This window comes from Tetranychus urticae, chromosome 1 (genome assembly GCF_039701765.1).
Source record: "Tetranychus urticae isolate SD_2017Ah chromosome 1, NJAU_TeUrti_SD_1.0, whole genome shotgun sequence".
Lineage (NCBI taxonomy): Eukaryota > Metazoa > Arthropoda > Arachnida > Trombidiformes > Tetranychidae > Tetranychus > Tetranychus urticae.
The window spans coordinates 270,525-296,815 of NC_142958.1; the positions used below are offsets into that span (position 1 = coordinate 270,525).

Consider the following 26,291-nt stretch of genomic DNA (forward strand, 5'->3'; position numbering starts at 1 on the left):
GGTGATTTGAGCTCCTCCTCAACATAACATCGATTGTCAATAACACGAGCACGAAGTGCTTGCTAAAAGCCGTCAACAAGTGAAGATGCTGAAGGATAGGTCGACACGTCGGCTTCATCTTTTGCTAAGGGAACATTATATCAGAACAAATTCCAAGTTTTTGAATGGGAATTTGTTTAGGTGGGATTATTTAGTGACCAGCAACTGCAACTCAACGATATGCAAGGCATCAGGAATGGCAGCTTCGAAAAGATGAGTCTTACGATAAACTGGAACAATTTCTGGAGAGCTATTGACAAGTAATGAACTAGCAATTAGTTCTTTATCTTGGAATAGAAATTCCCTTTCATTTCACTAATAAGTATAATTGGCTGGACCTCAGGTGAGATACCGACTTGATTACAATGAATACTAATTAGCCACTGGACCCAGAAGTCATGAGATTTAAGTTGGAGTGTTTATCACTTGGAGTCATTGTGATTAGTGAGTCAGTAAAATAAAGTGTTTATTTTATTAAAAAATTTAAAAGATAAATAAAAATATGAAAGTGAGTTTGATTTGATGCCGATTTACATTGGTTGAGCTTTCGTTATTGAATAAAGTTTGACATATAAAAAATTCCTTATATACAAGATGCTTTGATCTAATTTAATTTATATAACAATTAATAAAAAATGAAAACTTTTTGGTGTTTGAATGGATTGACGTCGAGATGAATTAACAAAATGCTGTATCTGAATCGTCAAATGAAAACTTGTTGACTACAGTATGACTTGTTGATTCCTCTTCTTGATCATGACTTGAATCTTTTGACTCGTTCTGTAGTGGTAAAGGTGAAGACGAAGATGGTATCATTTGACTGAAAGAAGCAGCTTCTTGGATGGATTCAGAGTTTGGGGCTGATTCCAAGAATTCTGAACAAGCTTCCTTCATACTTAATGGACTCCAATTTGTATAGAGATTCGTAAACGTTGTATTATCAACATCAATATGCTGATTTTTGAAGGTTTGTTGATCACAATTTGATTTTGAACATGAATTGGTTGTGAACTCAGATCTTGATGGTGATGGCAGTGATAGTGTCAATGGCAATGATATGGGTTCAAGCAATGAAGCGATGTCATTCACATACATTAAGTCACTCAAATTGCGATAAATTTGTATTGGAGGTTGATTCATCAGATCATTCACTTCGATTGGTTTGAGTAACGCAGTCGTCACTGATGTAACTTCTGGTACTTCATCTAAGCTTTCCGAGCTTCCAGTTTGTGAGTGATTTTGATGATTCGTTTCAGAATTTGATTGATCTGTTAATGAATTGACTTCTGATTGATTCTCAGGTGACCCGTTGTCAGTCCATGCAGACGCTGCTGATGAGCTCAAAAACAACTGTGAATAGGTTGGTGGTGGTGATCCATTCATGGATTTAGAACATTTGGGTTCACTCTTTCGTTGTGAGCCCATCAGAGAAGCAAACATTTGTCGATGTTGGTGAGAACCTGAGTTTCTCGGCTGAGATTCACAATGTTGGTCTGTTTGATGATCCATGCCACATGCACCAGAACATCCTAATATTGGAATCTCGTATCCTTCATGATCAACTGATATGTTGAGATACTTTGAATGTATACTTTCAGCCCGAGAAGAAGCACAATAAGTTGTTGCTGTGTCCATGGTGCTGTTGAAGGTACTATTGAGGTTACTGTTGCCACCAGTGAAAAATCGTAACTCGGAAGAAGCACCTGAGAAGAAAGAAAACAAAATTTAATATAAAATCCTGCAAATAAAAGGTTGAAGGGAAAGGCTTAGGCATAAAAGTGACAATCTATCCATCTGAAAGAATAGAATCAATTGAAACCAGGATAAGAATACTTCTATGGTTCAATGATTCGTATTAAATCGCATGTTGAAAGTTCCTTTTGTTTCTTTTGTAGCGAAAATATTGTTATTAGCGAAAAATAATGGAAAGAAGTTAATATGTGATTATGATTACTTTAACCCAATGTGTTATGAAGTGTATTTTTTCATGTTAAGTTGGCGTTCAAATTAAATCTCCAAATGGTTCGAAATCTTCTTTAATGGATTAAACTACGACATAATGCTGGTTAGTGGAATTGATATTTTGTAATTGACTAACGAATAGTCGATGATCCCAATAAAATCCAAAATTTTCAAAGGCTCCTGCAGGATAATGTTAAAACGCACCAAAAAAACCGATGTCGAGTAAGTTTATTGTGAATTTTAGTTGAGTAAATAAAAGCGGTGGTGCAAGTGTTATGACAGAGCAAAGTCGTGCTTTCAACTGAATCGCTTTCAGAGTTAAATTGCGATTTATAAAAGTGTTGAAGTCATTAGCAGTTAGAAGTGATCAAGAGCAGTGCAAAATGTGCAATAAATTGAAAAATAAAACCAATAACAACTTTCATGCATAAACCGATCAACGGATTGATTCGATAAAAAGGACAACAACATGCGATTGAAGGAAACCGAAAACCCAAGTTATGATAAATCAATTAAAGGATAGAGTTTAGACAAAGACAATTCAGACAAAGATGATCAAGACCAGTTGGTTAAATTTTGGTACAAAAAACCGTGCGATTTGTCATTTAACCAACACTTTGACCGTGCAACAAATGAACATGAGCAAAGATTGCGATTTCTTACCGTTTGTGTAGTAACTGTGGTTCGAGAAACTGGTTATAATACCATCCGAGGTAACTTTGAGTCTTAACTCTTCCAGGTAATTAAGACATGCCATGAATGTTGGTCTCATGGATGGATCATATTCCCAACACTGATTCATCAAAAGGAACCTGAAAATGGTTTATTAGAAGAAGATAGATATTAGTCGATGAACAACAGTTTCAAGATTGATCTTTGACTTACATTTCATCGATACAATTTGGTGGCCTTTCAGGGCGACCTCCACTTCTAACGTATTTCAATACTTCTTGGTTATTCCGAGCTGGATAAGGTCGTTCAGCTAAAGTCATAACTTCCCACAGGATAACACCAAATGACCAGACATCTGATTGTGTGGTGAAAATAGCATCAACTAAACTTTCAGGAGCCATCCAACGAACTGGAAGTAAACCTTCACCAGCTTTACGATAGTAATCATTTTTATAAACATCACGAGCAAGACCGAAATCTCCAATTTTAACTATTCGAGTCTCTCGATTATAACTTGATACAAGGCAATTACGAGCAGCTAAATCTCGATGAACAAAGTGCATAGCCTCTAGATATTGGCAACCTTTAGCCACATCGACACAAATACTGAGAAGATCGTCCAAAGTCAATTGACACGGCCTCTTCTCTGTGGGTCTCATCGATCGAAGGTATGACTGAAGATCCCCTCCTTCCATGAGTTCTAGTAAAATTGAATTGTTTCCTGGATCGAGACAGACTCCCAGAAGTTTCAAAATATGAGGATGTTTGAAGTTGCCCATCATTTTAGCCTCTTGGATGAAATTGTCTTTTTCCTGTTCTGATGATCCTGATTTCAGAGTCTGGAAAAAACAATTAGCAAATTAAGTAATTATTCAAGACAGTTTTTTGACATTTTCAATGTTCGTTCTGTTGTTTAATGAATTTGCCTGTAACATACCTTGATTGCTACCTTAACAGGAGCATCTAGACTTTCAACCAGCTCAGGGTCGGTGAATAAACCTTCAAATACTTCACCAAAGGCTCCTTGACCCAAATAGGCAGTTTTCTTGAACTGAGTTGGCGATATCAATCTTATGGATGATAACTCATTCTCAATTCCAATATCTCTGTAAGAAGAAAACGAAAGATTAAATTAATTGGTTAAATTATCTGAATTAGTTTTACATTTTATTTTAGTTCACGTCAACTTACCCTGGTAAATAGAGGCGATTATCTTCATGTGGATGATTTGGAAGTTGAGCTAAGCTTATGAGATTCCTTTCATGGCCTCGTTCAGAATCTTTCAAAACTTCTTTTTCGTTGGTTTGGGATTTCATGACTAGAGTTGGTTAATGTTAATAAGGAAAATAATGATTGGGAAAAAGCAACAAGTAATTAATTAGTAAGTAGTCGGATAAATCAATGATAAAAGAAATTGGAAAGAAAATGAAAATCAATGAAGCTTAAATACGATTTGGGAAGATAAAGGCAGACAATTAACAAAAATTGTTATAAAATTATTATCATTAGTGAGTTAATAATGTACCTTTTTTGGCAGCAAATAATAAAATAACAAAGAAAATTAGTGATCCAAGAATAGTCCAGCAAAGAGTTTTCAGGTCAGCTGTGGCCGATGGTTGAATAATCAAGATGCCATGATCGGCAGATGAGTAAGTTGGTGGAGTGGGCTGTACAGTTGGATGCACCAGAACCAAAGAGATTAGTTTCTCGTCAAGATTAAAAGAGTTGTGATAAATCTCTTCGCCCTCTGGATTAGCCTCTTCCTTACACAATTCAGTTCCTGAAATCCAGTAAAAAGCATCATCATGATGAACCAAACCAGCAACATCTTTAAATCTTGAAGAAACCACATTTGGTCTTATATTGGTAACATTAGTACCGTCCATTGATGAAGACCAGATTGTTTCATTGTGAGGAAAATAGATTCGTTTTCTTGAATAATCAATAGTGAATACTTTGATTAAGGGTTCTCTAAGGAAACGGATTATCTCCCGTTTAACATTGACAACTGATTTAGTTATGGCTAAATTAAAGAGAGAGATTCGGTAAAGGCCACTTCCACCCAAAGGATTAGAGATTGACCAATAAAGATATCTATTGATTGGATCAACGTGTAAATCTCTAGTTCCATTGGTTAACCCGGTGAGACACCAACTGAATGAATCAGGCAAATGGTTCAAGTTGAAACAACCAATGGAAGAATCAAATAACATGTAAACAATATCATGAACCCAATCAATGGCAATTTTATGGATGGAGCTTGGCCAGCTTTGTCCAGGGATGGGCAATGGTAACATTGAAACTTTGGGTTTGGAGTCAACCAGGCTATCAGCATGATAATCAATCTGCCAAATTGTACCATTGGATGAAGCAATGAGAACTAATTTTCGTTTAATATGAATATCGATTGAGGTTATGGTTACATTGTCATTTGGGTCCAACTCAAATAAAGATGAACCATCCATGAGATCAGTTGTGTAGTTAAAAACTGATCTTGCCGAAGTAACTAGAAGATAGGGTGGCACAGTGAGGTCGGTAAGGCCTTCAGTTTCATTGAAGAACGGAGTAGTTATGTTTAACAAGGTGAGTGGTCCTTCGCCTTGAGAGTTGATACTTGAAAGACCAATGGTGTACAGTGTCGAAGCTTTAAGGCCATTAAAAGTGTATTGCAATGGAGTACTTTGGTTGTATTGATACTTCAAGGCTAAATTGGCTGAATAAGGTATTTGAGGTGATGAAGTTGATAATGAACTTGATGATGAAGTCGAAATGGGACGCAATCTTTTCTCATCGCCTGCATATTCGTATAAATACAGAACATAAGCGATAATATGATCATTAGGAAACTGTGGTGCTTTCCAAGAGACGAAAATTTCATTCGGTGTCGCTGCTTCTAATTTGGTTATCTCAGGTGGTAAACTTGGTCTGCCCCATGGTAAAGTCCGCAATACTAAACTGGGCATTGAATGTAAAGGAGGACAATCAGGAGCTGGTTGGTAAATCAGACGGAATCGATAGCCTGTGAATGGCTTGAGATTTTCAATGAAACTCGTGTTGATCCGTCTAAAAGTGTCTTTGGTTTCAATATAATCAAACCAAGTATTATTTTCCATGTAATCTTCATATCGATATTGAATTGTATAGTTGAGATTGATTTGAGGATGAGAATGCCATTCCAAGAGTAAAGATTGATTGCCAATGCTATTGGCTACTGGATGTGGTTGAGGCAAAGGGTCAAGTTTTTCGGCAAGTTCACTGCAAAGGGACTGACGAAATGACCGACATCCTCGGAAACACGCAGCGACCTGATGACGAAAAAAGGAAAGAAGAAAAAAAATTAGTCGATTGATAGCTTTTTTAGATTCTGACAGATTAAGCTCATTGAATGAAAACATATTTTCAATGATACAACAAATCAAAATTGCGATAACAGTGAAAAAACTATCAATATTTTCTTTCTCATATTATTATCATTATCATGATTATTGTTTAAAAATTGGAATGAAAAAATATTATTAATTGCAACCTTGCACAGTTGAAGCAGTCGAATGGATGAAAAACTAAATGCTCATGATAAGGTCACTCAATTGAAATGTGATGATATAATAATCATTTTCACTCAATTATGATATTGATTTTTCATTTCAATCTTTTCATGATAACAACAATAAAAGTGATAATGATTATAATCGTCAAATTATTTCCCCTTATTTAGTTAAATGTTGAAGAGTCAAAGAAAAAACTCAGAATTAAATTGAATGAAAAAAACAAAAAAGTCTCAACAAAAGAGTACAAAATATGTGAATCAGTTTCTTCATTTGATAGTGATTAACGTAATTAAGATATTTTTTACTTCATTCTGACCTAAAACAAAAATCACTATTAATATTGCCAATTGGATTAATCTAATTTTTTATCCAATCGAATAAAAGAAATAAAAAATTTGCTAAACTTCATGAATTAAGATTCAAAATTTGGTACAATAGAGACTGAATTGATTCAACATTTAACTGACGAGGAAATTTTCAAGAATATTAATCATCGATCAAGCAAATTGGTTAAATTGGGCCAAAAGCATGTAGAAATTGAAAGAAAATGTGATTTTTGAATGCAATATCAACATATTTACCTGAATTTGATTGGCAGATGATTTCGCTGTATTGTTACAAAGAGTTGGACATGAAATGTCCTTAAAAGCTCGAGATTTTTGGCATCCTAATTGACACTAATGAATAAATAAAAGAAATGATTAGTGAACAGATTTGACATTTAATTTGGACAATAATTAACACATCGTTTCCTTTTTGCTTCACTTTTCTCTATCAAAGCACTTTTCAAGTAAAATCTTAATCAATTTGATTCTCAGCCATCATGCAACAATCAAGTGTGAAGTTATTTAAATCAGTAAATGTAAAAGTATGATTTATTTGCTGTTGAACCAATCGCTGTAAACTATCCCTAAAGATGAAAACATATCTTATTACAATTTTAAATTTGACATCTTTGGTTAACCTTTACTGAATCTCCATAACTTTCAGTGTTCAGGTGATCCTCAACATTGAAACCGTGTTCAGACTAAATTTGATTTACTTGGTAATCAAGTGTGTTTGTAATTTAATTTTAAAGTCAAGTGATGAAATTAAATTTCACCGTTTCGACTGGTATTGTAAAGAGAGGATAGAAAAGGTTTAATGGTGTTGATCATTTTATTAGTGATCCCAGTTAACTGCCATTTAAATTGTTTTATCAGAGAATGAAATATTCTATCCAAGGCCAGCAAATGATCATCATCAATTAACCGATCCAAAGTTTTGCCAATTAATCAAAAAAATTACAAACCAACAAATCTTCTCAGATAGCATTGAAAATGATTCAAAACCAAGAAGGAAAACTGTTCATGTAATGGGTAAAACCAGAGAACCATTGAAACAGTTTTAGGTAACTGCGAACCTCAACTCACAACCAGACTAAACATAATTAATTGGTAATTTAAAGACAATTCTCAGGTGCAATTTAACCCAATTTGATTAGCATTTCCCTCTTTCATTTGTTTCACATTTCACTTGCAGCAAAAGACGAGAGAAGATTGAAAAAGTGTTATTCCGAAGCAAACCAACCATCAAACCAAAGGATCTTTGACATAAGAATGTGATAATGGACGTTGATTCTCAATCATAACATCAATTGATGAGACACAATTAACGAGTATGATAATTAGTTGGCATAAAATTAAAGATTGAAACTGATTGAAGGATGACAAAAGGTTTCAAAAAGTATCAAAGCAACTAAAGAAGAAGAATGGAGGACGAAAAAAAGTGGAATAGTTAAATTAAAAGGAACTTGATTTAATAGAAAGAAAAGTCGACAATTATCTAGTATTGAGAAAAAATTGTCATCAAACACTTCCTTCCCTGTCAAGTTAAGGCGATTGAATAACGTTTCAACGTTTTTATCGGTTTCCCTTTCTTTTCGTTTCACACTTTTTTCCTCTTTCTTCTTTCACTTTCTTTACTCTTCTTACTTTCTCTTCATCAACTTGTTCGTTCTTGTATTAACGGTTTCAAGAATCATCATTGTTCAACAATTTACCAACAATTAGGGGTTAAGTAATTGTCTGTTTAAATGGTTGCAGTAAGGCGAACGAAAAAAATGAACGTTTGAAGAGGAAAGGCTTAATTTCAATGGGATTGGATTATCAAGGGATTGATTTAACTGATGTTTCATCCAGCCTTTATCTCCTGTTTATTCTGAATCTTTTGCAAAAAGAAGAGTAAAGAGAAGAAAAAAATGTTCTCCAAATCAAATTATGATTGATACAAATTGATGTCAACAATTATCTTGATGAGTGAGTTTCATCATGGAAATGTTTTCATCTAAGGAGGAGGAAATCAAGTGAAAGTGGGAGGTAAATCAGTTGACATTTAGAGATTAGATGAAAATTAAAAGAAAAGGTGTGAAAGATGGACAATTGAAATAAACTGTTGGATCAAAAAAAGCTGGCCAAGCAAATGAGGGAAGAGAAAGTTTGTTATCTTCATTGACAATATTTAACTTAAAGTCAATCCATGGATTAGTTTCATTTGGCTTTTGAATGTGCAAATTGATTCATGATAATTGAATTGTAACAATTTGAGTGATTTCTGCAAGATTCAACCTTTTCACGCCAATCTTAACGTTAATCAGTATTCACTTTATTCATGTTTAATCTCTTTCTGTGTGTTTCAAGTGTTGTTTTGTGATTTCATTTCAATCATAGCCAATGGTGAATACAATTATTTCAGATGATTGGATTCACTGGATCACTGGATAACCATGTAATTTTGTTTGTGAATTTAATCAAAGGATGCCTTGCTGGATTAACTCATTAATTCTGTTTTGTGGATTAATCAGGATAACCAGTGCAGATTATTGTGGTGAGAAACATTTCAATTTCAATCAATGCTTTCAATGACAAGACAGTGCATCGTTTGTAAGCGTACTAATGATGCATGTGAACTTGTCAACTTTTTTGACTATTATTATTAATCACAGAACATTTGATTTTAAATTTACAGATTGTGGATTAAGTGGCCTTCAAAAACGAGTTTACGGCGGGAACGAGACATACGCCAATCAATACCCATGGGTAGCTCATTTAAGGTTAGTTCATGTCAAAAGTTAAGATGATTTAATCTCAATTCATGCCCATAATCATATACCTTTGCAGTCAATCAAAAAGGTTTAATAACAAATAACAAATGAAATATTAATTTCAGGTCTTTGATGGGGCAACATGGAAACAGAATTGAATGCTTTTATCATTATTATGCTTTGCAAATCAGTCATCTAAATCAGTCTAAATAGCAATGGAAGTAGTTTACTCTCGGTATCTTCCCATCTTTGCACCCTTTTCCCTCTCCATTTACATTCACTTTTCACACTGATTTTTGTGGTACCTTATGGTCTTCCTTTATTCCCTTTTCACCTTTATTAATATCATCGAGGTCAAGGGTGAGGCCAGCTTTAGGCCGGAAACGATATATCTAGTTTGTATGAATGGCCTTTATGCAAAGAATCATCACTTTTTTTCTACTGTTTTTTGTTCATTTTTCAAAACTGAAAATTCAATGTTTCAATGTTAAACTTGATATTTTTGGATATTGCATTAAGCTCATGCAGTTACAGAGGTTAAATTAGAGATTTGAGGAGAAAAGTTTGGTTAAAGCAAAGAGCTAAAGTGAAACAGCAAAAGAAACTGAAATAACTGATTACCGGAAAGAGGAACCATTTTTTTCTTTGCTCTATTCAAAAATCAGGTTCATACCCTAAATTGAATGCATCGGCAAGTACACTTTGCATTGACAAAAAATGACGAAAAAAACATGATAAAAGTCAACAAGTTGAGTGTAAAAAGCTCAAGATTAGGACAACTTTTTTAACAGATTGTTAGCTTTGTAACAATTTTTTGCATCCAATTTACCGTCCAACAAACAACTTTGGTGAATTGTAAATACACAAACATTTTGTTTACATTCATGTATCATAATCAGTGATACCAACTGACCAGAACCAAATCATGTTATGTTTTGTTTATCGTTTGTTTTTTGCATGTTTGTCTATGATAAGGTTCCTTTGATAAGAATCAATAGTCAGATTAGCTAATAATTATGTGAGCAAGTTCAAGATCAACAAGTCAATGTGATTACCATTGAAACACTGGAACAACAAAAAACGAAAATGTTGTCAACTCTCAGTTTGTAACAAATTATTGATGAAAAGTAACTAAAAAATGTTCAATTTGAGCGAACAACGAGAATGTCAATATTTGTCGATATTATTACCAACAACGGAAACCTCGAAGACTATCTTTTCCTTTGTTCAGTTATTTAGTCAACTAATTTTCGATGGATTATCAAAGGATTAATTCAATCAATCATTCCTTTCTTATTTACATTTCAATGTTAACTCTTTTCTTCTTTACTTCTTCCCATGAACAGATTTTTCAATTACATTGGCGGAGGTCAGTATGGACTTTGTGGAGGCTCTCTCATTGACCATTGGCATGTTGTAACGGCAGCCCATTGTTTGCACGATGAAAAGGGCAACGTCCGTGATCCTAGGGCTGTTCAGGTCTTTCTAGGAGTCCATAATCTTTACCTGCTGCCAAGAGCCCGTCAAGTGGCCTATTTTATTATTCCCGACAATTATGATTCTTCTAAACCAGTTAATAATGATTTTGCCATACTTCAATTGGCTGAACCAGTTGAATTTTCAGCCAGAATATCACCCATCTGCATACCAAAAGATGATGTCGAACCATATCAAAGGTTAACCGTTGCTGGTTGGGGACATTTAGGGCCTAATCAAGGGACAGCGGCTGCTCTTCAACATGTCGATGTTTATTATGTTGGCAGTAAGTTTATTTAAATTGTTCATCAACTGAGCACAGCGTCTTTTCAGACACCTTACAGTATTTCAAGTCTACTTTATTCAATCTTCTTCATTTGATTGATCTACTTTAATTTTGTTTGATTTTAATTCCCTTTATCTTTTATTTCATTTTTTCCTTGTTCATCATCATGTAGAAGGGGATTGCTATGAAATGGTCAAAGACTATCTTTATCGAACCCATCCAATTGTACGGTTGTTTCCTCACAAATTTATAATTCCTCCAATCCATGAGAACCATATGTGTGCCGTTGACGGATCAACAGGTGGTGATGCCTGTCAAGGAGACTCTGGTGGACCTTTAATGTACCTAAATCCAAGCAATAATCGCTATTATTTGATTGGAGTTGTCTCTGGTTCTTATGATCTTTGTGGAGATGAAATGACTCCTGGCTTTTATACAATGACCAAAATGTTTAGGCATATCATTGAATCTGTTGCTCCTGAATCCCATGTTTGCTACTATTGATGATACATGATGATATATCCAATGGACCGTCCAACAAACAATCAATGAACAAAAACTAATGCTGTAACGAGCATTGGATAACATACAAACATGTTGTATAAGTACAACAAATCCAAAGAACCACTTACACCAAAATGAAAATATTTGACCCAAAAAATGTTTTTAACCAGTTTTATGGTTATAAATACGGTTTGAAGAGGAAAGGTGTGAAAAATTTAACGAGCAAACCTAATTGTGATTACTAGATACTTATTAATAATTAATTGTAAAGAAAGTTTTGTCCACATTTTTTGTTTCATTTTAATGCGAAATATTTATAAAGTCAATTAGAAAGAAAAAAAGTTCTCAAGTTTCTCATACAAATAACAGGTAGAAAACACTGTTAACCTGTCCAGCTATTAATTAACCAAATTGAGGGACAAAAAACAGTCATCAAGCAATAATTGAGAAACAATCGTTTTTCGTTTTTTTATTGTCCATCATTTGATTCGTTTTTTCATCATTTTTCTTATTCTTCCCATCATCTTAACCCACAGCTTTCTTCCTCCCTCCTCCCTCCTTAACTTCCGTTCCCATACCATTTAAAGGGAAAGATGAAAAGCCACTTGTAAAGGTAACACAAGGACAAAGGATTGATTGACCAGCCCGTGTAACCTCACCACGTACCAAGTCATGCAAAGTCCTTTAACGGTTACGTTAACCATTGTTGCATGAAAAGTGAAGATAGCCAAATGATTAGAGAGATTCATCATTAATACATTGACTTAAACAATATAAAGTTCAATCCAAGGCTCTCAATGACCAATACTGATGTTTAAATATTGAAATCGTTCAGTTTTGGTGTAAAATAGTTGACAATCAATATTGATAATAAAAAGTAATGTTCAAGGTAAAACTGGAAAATTCAATGTTAACTGTTTTCTTAAATAACAAAGTCAATATGTTTTTTTGAGGCTAAAAACGGAGATGGTTTCCGGTGGAGAAGAAAGCAGGAGAATCGCTCATCCATAGACTTCTCTTCATCTTCATTTTCATCATCTTTCTCTTTCTTTCTCCGTGATTCTAATATCTTTTAACAATACATCTTCTCTATCATCTTCTCTCTCGGACCCTCCTTTTAGTTTAAACCCGAAATAGCCAAACCCGTCTCACGCCTAAGAACCAACTGCTCCCTACCTTGTATTATATGCTGGTCTCTGTGTTTACCGGTTATACCTTTACCTTTAAATACTCTTCCTTTCCTCTTTTTTAAGGTTAGACAATATTCATTTCGATTCATTTCATGTTCATCATCCACCGGAAGAAACCATTCAGGTCACTTTCAATTCAAAGATAGAGCATGAAACATAACATAAAAACGTGCATAAAATCGGATATAAAAAAACGAGCGAGCGTTTAATGTTGAAGTAAAAGCAGTTAATTTATAACCTTATCAATGTTTTCAAGTAAAGCTTCGTCTACTTAGATTTATAGTAAATCTTGTTTGTTTGAGACAGTGAACGATAAACTTTATTTTTGTTTCATCGAAAATCGTAAAACCCTTTGTTTACTACAAAATTTTGAGACACTCAATGAGACGGTTTGGGTCCAAAACAGCCAAAGTCAAAACAGCAAGTCCAAAACGGCCAAAGCCAGAACAGCCAAATATAAAGCTGCTTAAATCAAATAAGACTATTTAAATGATCAGATTTAGCAGGGGTAACAAAAAGTACTTTTGTTTTTTACCACTGACTTTTGCTTCAATTTTGAATAAGTTTGATTAGTTCAATTGACTCAATAATTTTAAGGACACAAGAGCATCGATAAAGGTGCATGTAGACCATTTTTTGACTCGATCGGAGTTAATCAACTATAATTAATTAGCTTATCAATATCCATAGAAAGGTTTTTTTTGGACTTTTTTGCAATTATTTAAATATTCATCAAGGTGTCTGTTTTAGCCTTAGTTGTACCTTTACAATGAGCCATCGATAATTAATTTTTCAACTTGTACATTGATTTTCACCATTTCAAATTATGTGAAAATTTTTCCTCAGAAATGAACAAAATATGAAATTAGCTTCATTCATTTGCTCAACTGTCTTCTAAGATTTGTGAACAAACTAAAAAAAGTGTCTCATCCACTCTTACTGTCTCAAACAAAAGAGTTTCAGTATATGCTGAATTTATCATGTTTCACAGAGCAACAGTTTACCTTCTTATTGATAATATTGCAACTGATACATTTGATTTAGCACATGATCTTAGTTTTACTTTACAGTAGAAATGTAAAAAGACTCCGATCGGGTAAGGTTCAACTGATTACTGTCAAAATTATCACATCACTTATTACAAGACAAGTTATATTCATGCAGATTATGCTGCTATCATTAGATTACAATTTATGGTTCATTGTTTGCTCGTTCATCTTTGCTAATTCATATTTCATTTCAGTAACAGGAGTACAAACTGACTGAAAGCTTTCATACTTTCACAATTGACAATTTCATTGAAACTGCAATTTAAATTTTTTGCTTTGACCATTTTCTGAATAAAACATTAATCTATTGAGCATCTTCAGCCAAGGCACACAAGCAAGTCTAGTAATACAAGTCAACTAACCTGACAGCACCAAGAAAATAGGCTGAGAACAGAGAAACTTGTCTACTAGAGCCTTGGTTATATTTTGATTGTTAACAATCAGTGGATGAATGAATTTAATAATTGATACCAAGTTGAATCTCAATAAGGCAATAAAATTGGTTTCCTTTTTACGAGTTACAACCAACATCTAACATCAGGGGCAAATTGATGAGCTTCAGTTGCAATTGAAAAGAAGTCTTTCATAGTGAAAGGAGGTTTTTGTTTTGTTAATAAATTTGAATCAGTTGTTAAAAGAAGTCAATATTTAGTAATAACTAGTTATTGATTCCAATGTATATCTAGCGATTGAGGTCAATTAGTCCTTGTTTGTAGCTATAGATCCGAAGCATCATTTATACGCCTCTTTTAACCATTGACGCTTCAATTCAACTTCACTTTTCTTCAATTTATCCATACATTTACCAATATAAGCATCTTCTTTGGTCTTCATCGGTTACTCTTAATCTAATGCTTATTGAAATGGTTAACATTTAATCATTCATTTTCAGCATAAAACCATTGATTAATCAATCAAACGATTATAAGATGCTAAATGTTTCTCCACTCGAGAGGTGTGAAAATTGACCCGATCTAATTTCGCATAAGTGATAAAATTGCAATTAATTAAATTTTATTAATTGTTAATAGTACTTCATGTGCTCACACTAACCATAAGATGAGATGAGATTCATTATTATTATCAGTTATCATGTTTGTAAATGTGTCTAGAGGTCATGGTCAATTGAGTTTATTCAAATGACAAAGTCACCGTAAAGAAGCCAAATGGATGAAATTGAAAAACAGGAAACTCATTAACAGCAAACATGATGCTCCACCCAAAAAATCAATGACCCACCTTACCACAATCTAGCCAATTTGCTCAACTCCCTTTGGAGGGTGTACACATATGTAAAAGATATGGTCCAAAAGGAATTATGTGTTTAAATTTAAGTTTAATAAACTTGAAGAAGCAAAATTAATTCATCAATCAGTGATTATGATTGCATGATGACAGGCTTCTGCAAATTGCCAAAAATTTTGGTCCTCTTTCGCTACAAAAAAAGGAAAATCACAAGCAATCTTTCAACAAGCTCAGTGTGAGGCAAGCACAGTTGAAAGAAGTCAACAAAAAAAACACAAAAACACATCGAGTGACATTGTGCTCATTAATCCCTTTTAGTTTTTTCTGTTTCTGTAATTCTAGTTGATTAAAGTTGGGTAAGATGAAGAGGGAGAGAAAGATGAAAAAGGATAAATCTTTGACATAAATTTACAGTTCGACCTCATCTTGTAACTTGGACGAGAAACTTATGCCATTTAAAAAAGAAAAGAAAAAAAGAAAAGTTTTCCATCTGTTTGGTCGAAACTTTTTTTCTTCGTTTCCATCATCTTAGTCTTTCCTTGACTCCAGCGTCTTAAACTTATCAATAACCAGGTGGTTCTCCCTCCCCTCCCCTCGACTCCTTACTTTTCATCTTCTCACAGTTTTCATTCACAATGCTTTTAAAAACTTACTACAATGAACGAAAAGAAGTAAAAGATGAAGACTTTGGGATGAAGAAGAGGAACTACTTGTGTATAATCATTTTCAATGCATCGCAATCAATCTAAAGACATTTAAATATTAATTGTCTTTCCTCATTTCAGTGGCTATTTACATACTTTTAAATCATAAAAGGGAAATAGAATCAAATTGAAAAACATTTATCATTGAACTCAATTTATTTATCGTAAGCGAGCTCAATATCAAGATCAATCGGCTCGAAAACGATATTATGATCAACTGATTCAACAACAGCGAGTCAATGATGTAAATTGGGTTCGCCAAGAAGAATCAGTAGCTAAAAAAAAGCAATGAGGAAAGTAACGATTGAACACGAGATGGATTTTAGGTCTAAAAATGATACAAAAAGGATAGAAGCTGAAATGTATCTTGAACAATTAATAATTTAAATGTTCTATCTGTTGATGGGCAAACAGAATAAAATTGATGGAAAAATCCTTATGAATGATGAAAATGGAAGAAAATAAACAACATACCTTTGCGACTTCGTCAATTGAATCATTAAAGCTCTTGAATTCACATTTTTTAACACAATCAAAGTAAATTGAGGAATCATCAAAAGTTGCTTGACCGATCACAACGAAACATGATAAAGTTAACAAGAATAAAACTTTTGTCACAAATGATAAAAAAAGTGTTGACGGCAAAAAACACAAACACATATTTTAAACTTCTTCATGTGCTTGCACAAATCACACTAACCATAAGATGAGTTGAGTTGGGAGAGAGAGAGACAGCGGGGAGAGGAAGGGAAAGAGAGGAAAATAGAGGAAAAGAGAGGGAAAGAGAGGGAAAAGGAGGATGCTTGTGGATGATGATGGGAGAAAAGATGAAAGAGAGAGAAAGATGAGAGAGAAAAGTGATGAAAAGGAAGGGATCATAGAAGGGAAGCCCCTTGACAAAAAAAGACTCATTAAATATGTAAAACAATTACCTCACCATACATGTCCAGTCAGTTGGCCTTTAACCAGGGATTGCAACTTGGCTAATTAGTAAATTTAACAAGAATTGTTGGATTTGAATCAGGTAGAGGTTAACCACTTTGTAAGTTAATGGTTCCACGAACGAAAGGACTTTTACTAGTTTCTATGCTTCCAATTTCCCAGACCAATAGCTTAGATACTGGATCAATGGCATCGGAATCTCCAATATAACTCCATCAAGCTGAAATAAGAAGAGAAATAAATTTTTTCAAGTTATATCAAAATATCATCCAAATCTAGTCTCTAATACGACAAAGGTTTACTCAAAATTTACAAGACTTCGTTCATTTCAAAAAGTTAAATGTAACCTGATTCAAGTAAAATACCTTGCAATTTTTTCAGTTAACTTAACAATGCAACATTTAGCCATACAAGAGCTGTCTGTTACACTACCAATAGTGATACCAATCAAGACTTTGATTTCATAAATATCAATTACCTATTCTGATGTTAAGAAAATAATGAATTTGGGTTGACAAAAGATAAACTAAGGCTGAAGTACCCAGAAAGTTTGATTCCACAATCAATCTAAAAATGAAAAGATATATCATTAGAAAATACAAAAGGTGAATTATGTCTGATAATAAAGAAGTACGCACATATCCTTGAATCTCAGCAGATACGACAGATCCACTTTTATCGATGATAGCTTCGATTTCTTTGGTGCAATAAAAATAAGCTTCATTGTTATTTGACTCCAGCACGACGCCAAGAAAAGGATAGCTGTCCGGCTGATAATGTTGGTTTGATCTCTTTTTTGCTGAGTTGAGGGTTGATTCTTTGTTCGGTCTGAACGGTTTTACATATCATTTTAATCCAACAATAAACCATCAACCTGAATACAATTAAAGGTTTCCCCCACCCTGTTTAAAAGTGAATTTCTCAGTAACCTGAATTCTGATTAAGTTCTGACTATTTTTCGTAATTGTAGTTCAATCGTGGCTTTCATGCTATGTAAGAATCTTTTTAGAACCCATTCAGTTGGTCACAATTTTGTCGCAAAAATTTCATGCTTTGACTTTACTCATTGCTTGTATGGGTGTATCGATTAAGAAACGAGATATCATCATTCAAGAAGCCTCCTCAACTTCACTACTAGAATTAGCACCAATCTCAACTTCCTCAACCATGGAAACTCAGCCACAATTACTGCTTCCACTCTTCAAGCAAGTTTTACTCCGATGTGAATGCCATTTTTGCTACAGATTACTTGTTGGACAATATAATAAGATGCTTACTTATCCCATTAGTAGTATAGTATAGCGATTATCAAAAATTAACTTATGCGTGAAGTTAGTGTATAACGACTTAATCCTAGACTACCCGAAGAGTCATAAAATAAAGAAATTCTATTAAGAGTTGAACAAGATTTAATTTTTCAACAAATTAACCTTGTGACATCTGTTTATAAAATTCTGCCATTTGTGTGAATCACAAAAATTATAAAATATCAGCATCCTCACTTACTCCTGGACAACCCGATAAGATTTTTCATCAAGATATTATAAAAACCAGAGTTCTTTATCGAAAATTGGGATTCGATTATGGGTTTGAAGTAATGAAACATGATTATTAAGCGATTAAAAAGTTAGTTTTTTATTAAACTAAGTCCGGACTTGAAAATTGCCAGCTTTCGAAATATATTTCACTCCTTTGAAAGGTTTATATTTCTGTAAGGAAAAAAAATTAAAATTAAATTTAATCATAAGTCAGTAATATTGATTTTGCAAACAGCATTATAACACATTTTCAAAAGTACCAATTATCAACTCAGTGAGAAGTGTCTAATATGATAATTGGATTAAAAAAGATGTTAGTTTTAAAGGAAAACTTCAGCTAAAATAATTCAAAATGCGTTCAAATGTGCTTGCAATATGCGAAAAGTATTCTTCTAATCTTCTAAAAAATCTACAAGCCTGATTTACCCTTAATTTACATACAAGATATATAAAGAGCGTTAGAAATGTTAATGAATTCGATGAAAAAATCTAACTAATAGACTTCATCAACTAAAAAACAACAAGTCAAGATATGCAGAACAATTACCTCTCCATACATGTCCAGTCGGTTGACCTTTAAACCAGAGATTGCGAATTGGCTAATAGTAAATTTAACAAGAATTGTTGGATTTGAGTCAGGTAGAGGTGAACCACTTTGCAAGTTAATGGTTCCACGAACGAAAGGACTTTTACCAGTTTCTATTCTTCCTATTTCCCAAACCAATAGCTTAGATACTGGATCAAATGAGTATTTTCCTTGGTTCGGTGAAAGGTTTACATTCAAGACCGTCTTTGGCATCGGAATCTCCAATACAACTCCATCAAGCTAAATGGAAAAAAATAATAGTAAATTTTGCAGGTTGAATCAAAATGTCATCCAATCTAGTCTCTAATACGATACAAGTTTGCTCAAAAATTCATGAAACTGCATCCATTCCGAAAGTTAAATTACCGTAGAGCTTTCTGAGACACTATCAATAGTGACACACAATCAAGACTTTGATTGTTTAAATATCAACTACCTGTTCTGATGTTATTCTGATAAAACCCTGAAAAGATTGCAATTCATTTCGCAAATTTTTTTGTTCCGTAAACATGTTAATGGCGCGTTACCGTTCTTCCATTAGTTTGCTTTGGTCCAACTCGTATTTCCATTTTGCCTCCTCCAACTTCTCGGAATGAAATCAGATGTCTTACAAATATAGGGATTGAAACTATATTTTGTGCACCAATAGTGTAAGACATTAATCGAAAATTTCCATCAGGCGGAATGAACGAAAGAACTCTTTCTGATTCCCATCGTCTATATCTAACACATGGATGGAAACTAACATCATCAAATAATCGTGGGTTGATAAAAGATAAACTAAGATCGGGTAACCCAGAAAGTTTGATTCCACAATCAATCTAAAAATGAAACAGACATATCATTAGAAAATACAAAAGGTGAGTTATGTCTAAAAATAAAAAAGTACGCACATATCCTTGTATTTCAGCAGATACGACAGATCCACTTTTATCGATGATAGCATCAATTTCTTCGGTGCAATCAAAATAAGCTTCATTGTTAGTATATTTGACTCCAGCACGGCGCCAAGGAACATTGGAAAGCTGTCCGGATGGTAATGTTGCACTAACGCTGTAATGAGAATAAAGAAAATAAAATAAGTCCAATTTTTGATAAAATGCATGATGTCAGGATTTAAATTAACTATTAAGTCGTATAAACTAAGAAAAGTTTTCAAATCAATCTGTAGACTTATCAATAGATCACAGAATAGAAGTCAAGATACGAAACCGATGGCTGACTCACTTTGATTTTCCAGTAACAGTATTTGCAATTGTTCTTAATAAGTTAGGTGGTTTTATAAGCTCTTTAAGTATATTGGACTCCGTTGCAAGAGGATACCCATTATCCAACATTTCATCAAGAAGTTCATAGACAACAACATAGTTCTCCTTGATAAGAGATTCTTTGCAATCACCAAAATAGTCTGTAAATATATCAATAACTCTATGGAGGAATTCCACAACGAATAAAGGTGGAACCTCTTTACTGGTAATAGCTACAAAATATAGTTGATTTCGATAAACGGAGATGATGAAGTAATGTGGTGTTGCAATGACCGGCTTAACATTAGTTTTGTTGTGAGTTTTCAATGAATCGAAGAAATAATCACAAACGGATTTGTTGATTAATTTTTTCCAGTGCTTTTGAAGAAAAATATCTCTGTGTAAAGAAAAGCAAGGCGTAGAAGCAAAAACAAAACAAGAAACAATTAAAATTCAGATAAGTAAAGATAAAAATCTGTCACTTCAAAAATGCAAGTAAAATATGGACCACTACATACCCTAGATTGTCAATTATAAACAAACTATCAATCATAATGACCAACGGTAATCAGGTGTAATAAAACTTGAATTAAAGTAAAAATTCAATAACAATTAATTCAATTAATTTGTGATGATGATTAACTTCAATAAAACAAACCAAGCACAAAAACTTAAAACATATGTTCCTCTCTCTCTTTCAACCTTCGCCACTAGGGCTTTTTCAATATAACTCAATGCATTACAATTGTATCTTTCCAATCAAAAGCAGGTAACCCTAGCGGTAAATGTAAACGTGAAATATTATACTTTTAACTACGCACATTTCAACCATTGTATTTATATGTTTATTATGATTATTTTTTATACTGAATTTAACTAAACCATTTGTACCCTGATATTCCTATGTCCCATGAGAGACATATATACTCCGAACTTTTCTCTAACATTATCAATAAAGTTTGACTTAACTTTCAACTTTGCCTCTTCACTCCCTTGTGCTGCCCTCTCTCCTTCTTACTCTTCACTTAAAACCGAAAGGTTTTAGAATAGTAAGATCCCTCCCCTTTCTCTCTTACTTTTCACTTTTGGTTCATCTCCATAGAAAAGTAAGTTCAATCTTCCTCTTTTGACTGTTAACAGTTGTGAACGGTCACATTTGGCGCAGTCGACAGGATCTCTTCTCCTGTTTTGAACAGACGTATCTCTTGTCTCCATCTATCAGCCAACTCTTCCAGCCTAATTGTCCTTTGGTGGAACCGAACCCCCTAAAACCAGTTTGCCGACCCAGCTTCCTCCGTCCTTTGGTAACTCCTGAAGTTCAAGCTGTTGAAACTCCCGCTGGTCCTTCTGCTCCATCTAGTGGTCCAATTTAACCTGGTAAAGCCGAGAACAAAATGGCAAATGATCACGATGATACTAACCTCTCTGATCAAATATCCTCAGATCCAGATGCCCAAAGAGACAACCTCGACTCAAACCCAATCACAAATCCAAATCAACCAACCCATCCACCCTTGGTCAACCCAACAAATGTTCGTCTACCAACATTAATCCGTAATCCATACCTCCCGCCTACACCAGCAGTTCGATTCCAAGACCAAAATAGGAACCGTTTATCCACTACATCACAACTAGACACGACTATCGACCAACCAACGCAGTACATAACCTTACCACAGAAGAAGGTTCTCAAATGTTATACTGGCGAACCATCTGGTATCCGCATCCAAGCTTGGTTAGTCCTGTACGAAAGACATGTCAACACCAACGATCCATACACCCTTATCAGAGACTTAGTCTACAGCCTAGACAAAGAAGCTCTAAGTTGGTACGCCGAAGAAATCGCAACTGAAGAGCATGTTGATTGGAACACTGTCAAATCTTTAATGATCACTCGCTTCGGTTCTGAATTCAAGGACCCACTTCTCGAAGCTCAACGTATCCGTCTTGAGCGTACAGAGACAGTGACGGAGTATTATCGCCGTAAGATAAAACTCCTTCGTGAAGCAAAATTGGCTGAACATCAAGTCATCTCTCAACTAACTTCTGGTTTACCCTTTGCTTGGACTCTCCATATGAGTTCTGGACGCCCTCGTACACTCTCTGATTGGCTCGAAATAGCCACTGAAACCGAAATGCGTTACAAACAAAAGGAAAAATTCCTAACAAAGCAACAACCAAAGAAACCCGCTGCTAAAACATTGGTCGCCGCACCTCCACATAACAATAGCCGCCCTCGTCAATCTGCTGAACGCCGTCCTCCAGTCTGTAGGTACTGTGAAAGACTTGGTAAAAAGGAAAACCATTGGCATCGTGAATGTCCTAATCGTTCTCAAACCAGTCAACCTCGACCATCGACCCACACTGCCGAGGAAGAACTCCATCCAGATGACCACGGAGACGTATGTTTCGCTAAAAACATATCTCCAATACTGAAATTCATCGATATTCCACTAACAATCGAAGGTATTTCCGTCGAAGCCTTCATTGACACCGGTAGTACAATCAGCATTATGAGTCTAAAGACATGTAAACGACTCAACCTTCCTATCAACAATAAACAACAAATAACCATCAACCAATTAGAAGGTTCAACTAAGAGTGTTGGATACACTCTCGCCTCAACTACCATCCACAAAACAACCAAGACGATCAAGTATCACATCATCTCCAACTTCCGCTATCCAATCTTAATCGGTCTCAACACCAGTATCGAATTCGGTCTTCACCTTAACCTAGAAGATAAGACTGTCAGCATTCGATCACCAGAGACTCAAGAATTAGTAACCCTGTTAGGAGAGACACATGAGAAAGATCAACTTGCCGCCCTCATTGAAAAACATAAATCTGCCTTCGCCCAAAATGAAACAGACATTGGCCGCATCACCGTTGCCAAACATCGGATTACCACTATTAACCATCCTCCAATTCAACTTAGGGCCTATCGTCGTCCTCAAGCCGAACTTGATGAAATAAGTCGTCAAGTTAAAGAATACAAAGAAAAAGGATTGGTTCGTGATAGTGAAAGTCCTTGGGCCTTCCCAGTCACATGTGTACCAAAGAAAGGTGGTGGTACACGACTCTGCATAGATTTCCGTCGTCTCAATGCCCTCACCATAGATGACAAGATGCCGCTGCCACGGATCAATGATGTCATTGATCGTCTTCAAGGTAGTAAGTACTTCTCGACACTTGACGTCAAATGGGGATATTGGCATATTGAGATGGACCCAGAAAGCATCGAGAAAACTGCTTTCGTAACCCATGAAGGACACTATGAATGGCTCGTCATGCCATTTGGTCTTAAAAACGCCCCCGCAACTTTTCAAAGAATTCTACAAAGAGTACTTGGTTCTTTACTCTACAACGGAGCAATAAATTACTTAGATGACATCATCATTTACAGCAAAACATTCTCTGAACATCTCCAACTCTTAGAGAAGATCTTCACTCTTTGCAAGGATAACAACATCAAACTGAAGCTATCTAAATGCAACTTCGCGCAAAATGAAGTTGACTATCTTGGATACATCATCAGTTCTGAAGGAGTTAGTCCATCCAAACAAAAGGTCAAAGCTGTTGAACATTTTCCTGTTCCAAGTAATGTCAAGGAAGTTCGTCAATTCTTAGGACTTGCAAACTATTATCGTCGCTTCATAGACAAGTTCTCAACCATCTCTAAACCATTAACCAGACTCCTCTGTAAAAATATTTCTTTCCACTGGAAAGATGAACATCAAACCGCTTTTCAAATCCTCAAAAACAAGTTAATCAATGAACCAGTTCTCGCTATTTACAACAAAGATGAACCATGTACCCTTTACACTGACGCTTCAAAGATTGGTATTGGAGCTACGCTAGTTCAAACTGACAAACATGGTCTTGAACATCCCATTGCTTATTTTTCCAAAGCACTCAACGAACACCAAGGCAACTATACCGCATTCGAACTTGAATGCCTTGCAGTTGTAGAAGCTGTTGATCACTTCGAAGCTTATCTTAGCCTCCCATTCAAAGTCATCACCGATCATAGTGCATTGAAATGGCTCCTCACACTCAAGAAACCCAAAGGAAGACTCTATCGCTGGAGTATCAAGCTCTCTACTCGATCCTATGAGCTATTTCATCGAGCTGGCGTCTCTCAACAACACGTTGATGCCTTATCAAGAGCCCCAGTTACTTTCCTCATCGATGCTGATGAAATCAAGCAACATCAAGCTACCACTGACTTTTCTCATATCCAACAATCTTTCAAAGTGGATGGCATCGTCACCGTGAAAACTCGTGGTTCCACTCGAGCAATCATTCCACCAACACTCCGTAATAAAGTCTTGCAGCATTTTCACGACGATTACAGTCACCCTGGGAAAAACAAGACTGTAAAACTTATTACTCGTTTCTATTGGTGGCCTCATATGATCTCAGACATCAAAGCTTATGTCGATTCATGCCGTTCATGCCAGCTTGTCAAGCAAACCCATCGTCCAAGTATTGGTCAAATGATCCTCCCTTCAGTTGATCTCGAACCTGGTGATCTCGTCGGCCTCGATACTATAGTCATGGGACCTGCAGCTGGTAGTACTCGACATAAGTACATTCAAGTCTTCATAGACCACTTTTCACGTTATGTTTGGGCCTTTCCCACAACCACCAACACATCAGCATCAGTAGTAACCCTCCTAGACAAACTTATTCAATCTGGTATTCGCATCAAAGCTATTCTAACTGACTGTCACAAGAACTTCCAAAGTACAGTCTTGAAACAAGCTTTCAAACGCCACAACATAAAGCATATCTTTAGTACTCCATATCATCCACAAACCAACGGTATTGTCGAACGTATCAATGGAACTTTGATGGTCAAAGTAAGAGCTGCTTTACAAGATCATCCTCATCGTAAATGGACAACGCTCTTACCAAAGATTGTCACAGATTACAACAACACTCCACACGATATCACTGGTTATGCTCCTGCATATCTCTTCTTTGGAACTGATCCAACTCCGACTTTCTCCGGTCAAACCAACAATCTCCAGGAAGCACGAGAATTAGCCCGGACCAGGACACGTACGGAACAAGAAAGAAGGAAACAAAGACATGACGCTAAACATCCCGTCGCAAACTTTGAGATTGGATCCAAAGTACTCAAGGAAGTACCATTTAACCATCCATCCAAAACTAAAGTCACAGCTAAGTATACAGGTCCATACTATGTCATCAAGAAGATCACGGACGTAACCTACATCATCTCGGAATCACTTTCAGGAACACCAATTCAAGCTCATTCATCCCAGCTCAAGCAGTTTGTTGATAGACAACAAACTCAAATTACAGTGGGCGAATGTGATGATGATTAACTTCAATAAAACAAACCAAGCACAAAAACTTAAAACATATGTTCCTCTCTCTCTTTCAACCTTCGCCACTAGGGCTTTTTCAATATAACTCAATGCATTACAATTGTATCTTTCCAATCAAAAGCAGGTAACCCTAGCGGTAAATGTAAACGTGAAATATTATACTTTTAACTACGCACATTTCAACCATTGTATTTATATGTTTATTATGATTATTTTTTATACTGAATTTAACTAAACCATTTGTACCCTGATATTCCTATGTCCCATGAGAGACATATATACTCCGAACTTTTCTCTAACATTATCAATAAAGTTTGACTTAACTTTCAACTTTGCCTCTTCACTCCCTTGTGCTGCCCTCTCTCCTTCTTACTCTTCACTTAAAACCGAAAGGTTTTAGAATAGTAAGATCCCTCCCCTTTCTCTCTTACTTTTCACTTTTGGTTCATCTCCATAGAAAAGTAAGTTCAATCTTCCTCTTTTGACTGTTAACAGTTGTGAACGGTCACAAATTAGTCAACAAAACTCATTAAAGTTACTTTTTGCCATGTAATTTTATTAGGTGGACGTAAACAAATTAAGAAAGTAGACTTGCAGATTTTGCCTTCATCAGCTGGTTCAGCATCACTCAACCTACTGCCATCTGTTAAATATACCAATCACCAAACACAACTAAGTGAAGAAGGAGAAGTCGTCGAGAAGTTTCAAGCTACTGCTTTTTTGATTATTTTCTACAATTAAGTTATTTAATTACTCTATTTTTTGTTTTTTATATGTTTAGAGCCATCGTTCGGTGTGTTGGAGTCCTGTTTTTCATCGGAATGGCGTCTACAAACTCTACAACATGGACTGTTTGGATCT

The 26,291-nt window shown here is 35.1% G+C and overlaps 3 protein-coding genes across 3 annotated transcripts; 1 reads left to right on the forward strand and 2 right to left on the reverse strand.

Annotated features, from left to right (window-relative positions):
* Nucleotides 1-484: 484 nt before the first annotated feature.
* LOC107370294 (uncharacterized) lies at nucleotides 485-16,513 on the reverse strand. The gene is made up of 8 exons (XM_015938288.3): nucleotides 16,232-16,513; nucleotides 6,803-6,898; nucleotides 4,199-5,978; nucleotides 3,865-3,991; nucleotides 3,611-3,779; nucleotides 2,887-3,512; nucleotides 2,665-2,813; nucleotides 485-1,742 (listed from the first exon to the last, which is right to left on the reverse strand). Exons 1-8 carry the CDS (start codon nucleotides 16,415-16,417, stop codon nucleotides 718-720), a joined length of 4,158 nt encoding a protein of 1,385 aa, XP_015793774.2. The 5' UTR covers nucleotides 16,418-16,513; the 3' UTR covers nucleotides 485-717.
* On the forward strand, nucleotides 8,761-11,910 carry LOC107370316 (mast cell protease 1A-like). Its single transcript, XM_015938313.3, has 4 exons — nucleotides 8,761-9,086; nucleotides 9,228-9,312; nucleotides 10,650-11,065; nucleotides 11,238-11,910. Exons 1-4 carry the CDS (start codon nucleotides 9,017-9,019, stop codon nucleotides 11,567-11,569), a joined length of 903 nt encoding a protein of 300 aa, XP_015793799.1. The 5' UTR covers nucleotides 8,761-9,016; the 3' UTR covers nucleotides 11,570-11,910.
* Nucleotides 16,514-18,307: 1,794 nt separating the features above from the next.
* On the reverse strand, nucleotides 18,308-26,068 carry LOC107370311 (AP-3 complex subunit carmine). Its single transcript, XM_015938307.3, has 7 exons — nucleotides 25,941-26,068; nucleotides 20,589-20,693; nucleotides 20,051-20,467; nucleotides 19,717-19,876; nucleotides 19,351-19,644; nucleotides 18,785-19,063; nucleotides 18,308-18,408 (listed from the first exon to the last, which is right to left on the reverse strand). The coding sequence occupies exons 2-7, from the start codon at nucleotides 20,621-20,623 to the stop codon at nucleotides 18,343-18,345; spliced, it is 1,251 nt and encodes a 416-aa protein (XP_015793793.1). The 5' UTR covers nucleotides 20,624-20,693; nucleotides 25,941-26,068; the 3' UTR covers nucleotides 18,308-18,342.
* Nucleotides 26,069-26,291: the final 223 nt, after the last annotated feature.